This window comes from Tachypleus tridentatus, chromosome 13 (genome assembly GCF_004210375.1).
Source record: "Tachypleus tridentatus isolate NWPU-2018 chromosome 13, ASM421037v1, whole genome shotgun sequence".
Taxonomy (NCBI): domain Eukaryota; kingdom Metazoa; phylum Arthropoda; class Merostomata; order Xiphosura; family Limulidae; genus Tachypleus; species Tachypleus tridentatus.
The window spans coordinates 5,900,816-5,908,477 of record NC_134837.1 but is presented as its reverse complement, the minus strand read 5'-3'; the positions used below and the strand labels follow the sequence as shown (position 1 = coordinate 5,908,477).

At 32.5% G+C, this 7,662-nt stretch overlaps 1 protein-coding gene across 1 annotated transcript in view; it reads right to left on the bottom strand.

Annotated features, from left to right (window-relative positions):
• Window positions 1–1,059: 1,059 nt before the first annotated feature.
• The window catches only part of LOC143240330 (protein lin-10-like), a 77,118-nt gene continuing 70,515 nt past the window's right edge, over window positions 1,060–7,662 (bottom strand). Inside the window, exons 8-11 of the mRNA XM_076482590.1 lie at window positions 6,061–6,147; window positions 4,437–4,604; window positions 1,772–1,954; window positions 1,060–1,335 (exon numbers count right to left, since the gene is read on the bottom strand). Coding sequence (XP_076338705.1) covers window positions 1,060–1,335; window positions 1,772–1,954; window positions 4,437–4,604; window positions 6,061–6,147 — 714 coding nt within the window. The remainder of the gene's footprint in view (window positions 1,336–1,771; window positions 1,955–4,436; window positions 4,605–6,060; window positions 6,148–7,662) is intronic.

Here is a 7,662-nt window from a genome sequence, read left to right as displayed (position 1 = left end):
TTTAGACAGTATTAAGTTTAGCAAAACTATCTTGACAACAACTGCTACAAAGTGAACTGAATTAAGTTGGATAGAAGAAATCTTCCCCAATTTTTTATTTACTACAAATTACATCAGAATTAAGTTAAATAAATTAACTTAATTATCACCACGTCAGTGATCAAAAAAATCTGTACAATTAACATGTTAATAATAATCAATGTGACAACCATTCATGTCCAATACTGCTTTTATCCAGTGAATATTATACACAATTATCTATCTTTCAACACAGCTGACCTTTACTTGCTGTCACATGTCCTTCAGCTCTGTAAAGACAGTGGGTGCCTCATGGTAAACAAACAGCAGTGAGCTATGGATACTGTGTTAGTGATATTTGTTTGTTTGTTTTTTTTGAATTTCGCACAAAGCTACTCGAGGGCTATCTGTGCTAGCGGTCCCTAATTTAGCAGTGTAAGACTAGAGGGAAGGCAACTAGTCATCACCACCCACCGCCAACTCTTGGGCTACTCTTTTACCAACGAATAGTGGGATTGACCGTCACAATATAACGCCTGTGGCTGAAAGGGCGAAAGCATGTTACCGCGACCGGATGCAAACCCGCAACCCTCAGATTACGAAGTTGCATGCCTTAACATGCTTGGCGTTCCGGCCGTTAGTAATATTTATGGAAAATATCTGATGACCACTCACTCTTTGAAAGATTTTTTCAACAATGTCTTGATAACGCTGCACGGTGGAATGGATTTCATTTACATGTTGTTGTAAGACTACTTCATTCAAAACCCTGTTCTCTGAAGTGCAGGAATGGAAACATATCACATAAACAACATATCACCTTTGTTAAAATTTATTTATAAACTTTACACATGCCCCATAATACTTGTGATATCATGGCTGAAGAAATCCTTTAGAGAAACAATTCTGAAGTTCAGCAGTAAGCTGTTAAAAATAACTTCTAATCACAGAATAATTCATAACACACTTGACACTGTTTTTTATACAGTAACTGATTTACACTTCCTGGTAAGAATGTCTGATGCTATAACTGTTTTCCTATCATTCTATTACCTCATCTATCAAACACTGTAGCTCTCTGATGATTAAGAGGACAGTGATAGAACATTTTTCTTTAAAGTTCAAAGTTGAAAATACATGTTCCCTATCAGGGTATACATGAAGCATCATTGAATGGACCTTATCAGAAAAGATGAGGCAAGCTATTACATTTATTCTGCTTTCTAAAGGGAGCAACAAACCCCAGCACATGTCAGAAAACTCGATGACTCCAACACAAGTTATTTTTGTGGCTTTATCCAAATTTGTTTTCTCCAACTTGTGTAGAAAAATAAAAATCATTGAATGACATCATCTTTCACCATTTCCTATTAGTCCAACTGTTGAAACTGAATTGTTCCTAATATCATATTAATTACAGCGATCTTTTATTTAGTACACAATACACTGTATGTAACAAAACACAAGCACTATTGGTTACATAAATATATTATACCTAATAAAAGACAAGATGGAAATATGTTAATAGAGGCTCTACTCTCTGAGTTTGTCAGCACACTCAAAAACCACTGTGATCCACTTGGAAAAAAGTATATTGGTAAGAAATATATATGTAATTACACACTCAGTATTCAGTGAAATCAAACAACTATAAAAACCTACAAGTGAACCTACAAATGTAGTGCCACCAAGCACTAGTAGTATTGATCTATAATTGTTTTCTACCCAAAGCTACATTATTATAAACTCTTACCTCTTTCTGTTTTTCTTTCTTGGCAAACATCTCAAGCTCATTTCCAAATATTTCTTGTGAATTTAGTACTTCCTGATAATCCATCTCTTTGACAAAACTACTGTCTTCAATACCATTTGCTTTTAGGAATTCCATATAAGCCACTTGGAATGCTTGACCAATTGATTGAGCAATGAATTGTGCCTGTAATTAAAATAAAACTATTTCATTGTAATTTGAATCTTTTATCTTCCATTTATAAAGTATAATAAATGTGTTTTTGTTTACTACTGAATTATATGTAAGTTAGAAAAATGAATCTTTACAATCCCAGCAAATGTTTTTAAAGATGAAAGCACAGTTCTATGCTAAAGGATAAAAGTTAATTATATGAAGATTTGAATGAAATAAGTTTAAAATTAAGTAAAACAAACTAACTGTAAGTTACACACCCATAAGACCTTTTTTGTAGTAATACATTTTATAACACAAACTACTAAAATAGTTTTCAGTTTACTAATGGAAAAACAGATTTCAACATTACACATTAATATTTCAACATATGTTTTGAGCACATTTTAAAATATATATATTTAAACATTTCCATTGTTATTATATATGGTAAAGAGTATTTAGTTACTAGGCAACACATATGAAGACCTTTCTACTGTCACTCTTTGAAACTTTAGTCTCTCCACACCAAATAAACTGTGACACTTCTATGCTTTGCTGTGTTGACTAGCAAGTGACTGTAGTTCTCACACTGATGTATTGCAACTGAAATATCCATAGTCCCACAGAAGGAATGTGTACAGGGATAACATGGACATCAAAACACATAGAGGGATATTGAAAACCTCTAGCTCGGCATGGTGTTTGAAGGAAGTGCCATCAACACTACTGTTATTTTAAGTGCTATTCATCCTATGACAATGAAACTAACAGAAGTCATTTCAACTACATTTACATTACTTGATTGACTTTCTGGGAAAACATGCAGTAGCAAAAAAAAAGGCTTTGATTTTCTGACAACTGATGATTAACATTTGAATATGATTTAACTGATTAAGTCTCAGCTTGATGATGTGTTAAGCATTTCACACTTGAGTAATAACTAAACATGATCTTTTCAAACTTACTTGGAAGTTCTATTTACCATGCTTCAAATGTTTACATAACAAAATTCTGTATATAATTTGAGTTTGTAAATAATGTTACTGTAAACATCAATATACATGGAAGTTGTTCCCACTATACAGAACTTAGAGGTATCAAGAATAAACCACACCAATCCTCAGTGTACTGAACTTGGAGGTATCAAGAATAAACCACACCAATCCTCAGTGTACTGAACTTGGAGGTATCAAGAATAAACCACACCAATCCTCAGTGTACTGAACATGTAGGTATCAAGAATAAACCATACCAATCCTCAGTGTATTGAACTTGGAGGTATCAAGAATAAACCATACCAATCCTCAGTGTATTGAACTTGTAGGTATCAAGAATAAACCACACCAATCCTCAGTATACTGAACTTGTAGGTATCAAGAATAAACCACACCAATCTTCAGTATACTGAACTTGTAGGTATCAAGAATAAACCACACCAATCTTCAGTATACTGAACTTGTAGGTATCAAGAATAAACCACACCAATCTTCAGTATACTGAACTTGTAGGTATCAAGAATAAACCACACCAATCTTCAGTATACTGAACTTGTAGGTATCAAGAATAAACCACACCAATCTTCAGTATACTGAACTTGTAGGTATCAAGAATAAACCACACCAAAGAGGGAAACAATGTTATCACACTAGTTTTAAATGAAATATATATACATTATTACCTTACTCTTATAAACAACATTGAAATTGATTCTTCTGTTTGTACAATGTATGCTTAAACAATACAAGACACAACCCAAAACTCTTCAAGAGTACTGTTTCGAGTAAAGTGTATTCTATTTGGGTTTAGCATGACAGAAACACCAACCTAAATTACTACATGTCAAATAGGAGTAAGATAAGTGTTAAAGACAGAAATATTATTAGTAATGTGGAACCTATGAATTTAACAGAAATTCACAAGACCAGATTGTATACTTTGAGGTGTTTAGGATGCTAGAACAATCACTGATGGCATTCCTAAGTAACAATGCTGGGATTTGAACATTTAGGATACATGACATGGCAAACATAGCAATTTTCATGGTTAAGTTACATTTTTTGATTTTATGATTGTGTGGAATTAAATGCATTTCTTTGTAAATAAAAAAATTTAAAGAGAGGACAAAATCCTTCATTACAGCCTCTATCAGAGACTGTGTGAGAATCACAAGTTTTATTTTAAGTACAAAGTTTCCAATCACAACACTTGTTAGTTTTACTTCCCTTTTCTCTTCTTTTAACAAAATAAGGTTAATGGTACAAAAACAACTTTGTCAGAGCACAAGATACTAAAGACCAGTTATCAGAACAGATGATGTTTAACGTAGCTTCATTTATAGATAAACTTGATGTGTTTACTAAGAATGAAGCAAGGTTGGGAGGTTTTAAAAAATATTTCATCACATCCAGAATTTGCATCAAATGTACATTGATTAATGTGTGTTTCATACCTTAATAAGATTATTATAAATTGAAAAAAAACACAACAACTTCAGATTCAAACACAAACTTACTTCTTCAGATTCAAACACATGGCAGATCATTTTAGGAGTTCTCTTAATCTTTGAATCAGTGGAATCATCAGTACCATTCATCATTCTCTGACGTGCCATCAACACTACCAAGTCACCAATATCGGCAATATATGATATTGTGCGGAGAGCATGATCCATCATGATTTCCTGAAACGAATTTTAAAACAGGTTTCACATACACACATAATTATTAAGATATGAAATACACTTTAAATAAGTGGAAGTGAACAAATATTGCACATTACCACAAAAACATGACAATACTTACAAGGTTCTAACTTAATAACAATTATATTTATTCCTAACAACAATTTTACAGCTTGATCACATGGTATTTTTGGCAATGTTAGAATAATTTCCTGTTATATGTACCATTTCTCTAAATGCTATTACTACTACAAAGACACTATGCAAACTATAATGTTCCTCCTCCTTACTATATCCTTTGTTACACTGAAGACCAGGAATGACAGTAACTACCCAGCAGTTCATGGTCCCTGCTTCTGCCAGGCACCATCATGCACATGTTTTAGTAACTTTACATTTTCAAAAGCTTTTTTCAAGCTTTTACTGGTATTCAAATCAGATGTGAAATGTTGGTCCCATGACTTCTGTGGGTCCATGTTCCTAATGTTACAAAACCACTCTATGGTAATTATACTTTCCCAGTGCATGATACAAATCATTCAAACTTTAAATACATTTGCTGCCCTGTGACTAATCAGCAAGCCACAACCAATGTTTAATTACCAACCATGTGACATACCAGTCAGTCACAGGCAGGAATGTTTTGTAGCTAAATACATATGACAGTCTTAAGCTGTGAAGAACTATTTGAATCTATAATTCCACATTCGAAAGAACAAATAAACTTACTTCAATTCTAAATATGTTCTGATTTTTACTTTCTTATTTTTATTATCTAGAATACTGATTACTTTATCATTTTTTACTATCATTGTTAAACATAGAAAATGACAAATTCTAATTCTAAAGATTCAAATTTTACAAAAAAAGTAATGAATTTGAAAACTTAGAGATGAATACAGAAGTGAAACTTAACTTTAAACTACTCAATTCTATTGTCATCAATTTAATGTTAAAACTCAACTTCTTCCTATTGGGTTACTGCAAACAAACAGTGTCCACAAAAACAATCTATGAACAAATTAAGAAGTTAAGGAGTTATCCAAACCTTCAAATATTAAATTCCAGTGTAAATATGTCATCAAGAATCTTGTAATAAAAACAAATTTCTACCTAAGTAGACAAGGTAATCACATCTTGTACATACATAATAAAGATGACTAGTGACAAGAACCTTTGGTTGTGTTTTAAGACACACCCTTTATTTTAAAATATCACTAAGATAATTGTCCATTTACAAAAATAATAATTTCCCCAACTAATTTCCAGTACAAATTTAAGATACACAAACATTTCCTTCTGAGTCACAAATATGAACTTTAGAGAATAAATTGTACAGATAGATCCAAAATCTTATTTAAAAATATAAAACACTAATGATAAATTTCACACCTGAGTGCTTCTTAGAAAGAAACTAATGTAACTTTTAACTCCCTTAGTGTTAAAAATGTTTTACCTTAAGATCAGTATTCAACACCATGATTTTTTCTGTTGAAATAAAAAGGTCTACTTCTGTATTTGGCTGAGTTTCACCTTCTGGAGCCTATTAAGATAGTATCAGTTAAATCACTGATGAGTCACCATACCATGATGAGAAGTTATTTCAAGTACAAAAAAATATAATTAATAATAACATTGGCTTTTGTTTCACACAGAAAATTAGACCATATTTCAAAAAAACTCTGCTTACATTTTCAAAACAATTTCTTTAACTAATACATTAGGATTTAATATTGGTTTTAGTTTCTAGATTGTCAGAATCTTCTTGAATCATACAGCTGGTTTATTGTTGGAAAAACATGTGTCAAAGTTCTTTTCATCAGCAATGCTCTCTCACCAGTGTTTTCATCAGATAACCACCCATCTCAACTGTTACCTGCTTTTTAAAGAAAAACTATGCAAAAGTTTAAGTAAATGTAAACAGAGCAGCAAACAAACTGCAAGACAAAGCAGTAAGGAAAAATTAGAAATAAATAAAAACAAAATCAGGACACAAAGAGTGGAAGCAATCACAGTGACTAACATTAAATACTAATGGAAGTAATCATAGTGACAGAGACTCACATTAAATACTAGTGGAAGTGATCATAGTGACAGTGACTCACATTAAATACTAGTGGAAGTGATCATAGTGACAGTGACTCACATTAAATACTAGTGGAAGCGATCATAGTGACAGAGACTCACATTAAATACTAGTGGAAACAATCAAAGTGACAGTGACTCACATTAAATACTAGGGGAAACAATCATGGTGACAGAGACTAACATTAAATACTAGGGGAAACAATCATAGTGACAGTGACTCACATTAAATACTAGTGGAAGTGATCATAGTGACAGTGACTCACATTAAATACTAGTGGAAGCGATCATAGTGACAGTGACTCACATTAAATACTAGTGGAAGTGATCATAGTGACAGTGACTCACATTAAATACTAGAGGAAGCGATCATAGTGACAGAGACTCACATTAAATACTAGTGGAAACAATCATAGTGACAGTGACTCACATTAAATACTAGGGGAAACAATCATGGTGACAGAGACTAACATTAAATACTAGTGGAAGCAATAATAGTGACAGAGACTCACATTAAATACTAGGGGAAACAATCATAGTGACAGAGACTAACATTAAATACTAGGGGAAACAATCATAGTGACAGTGACTCACATTAAATACTAGTGGAAGTGATCATAGTGACAGTGACTCACATTAAATACTAGGGGAAACAATCATAGTGACAGAGACTAACATTAAATACTAGTGGAAGCAATCATAGTGACAGAGACTCACATTAAATACTAGTGGAAACAATCATAGTGACAGAGACTCACATTAAATACTAGTGGAAGCAATAATAGTGACAGAGACTCACATTAAATACTAGGGGAAACAATCATAGTGACAGAGACTGGAAGCAACATTAAATACTAGTGGAAGCAATCATAGTGACAGAGACTCACATTAAATACTAGGGGAAACAATCATAGTGACAGAGACTCACATTAAATACTAGTGGAAGCAATCATAGTGACAGTGACTCACATTA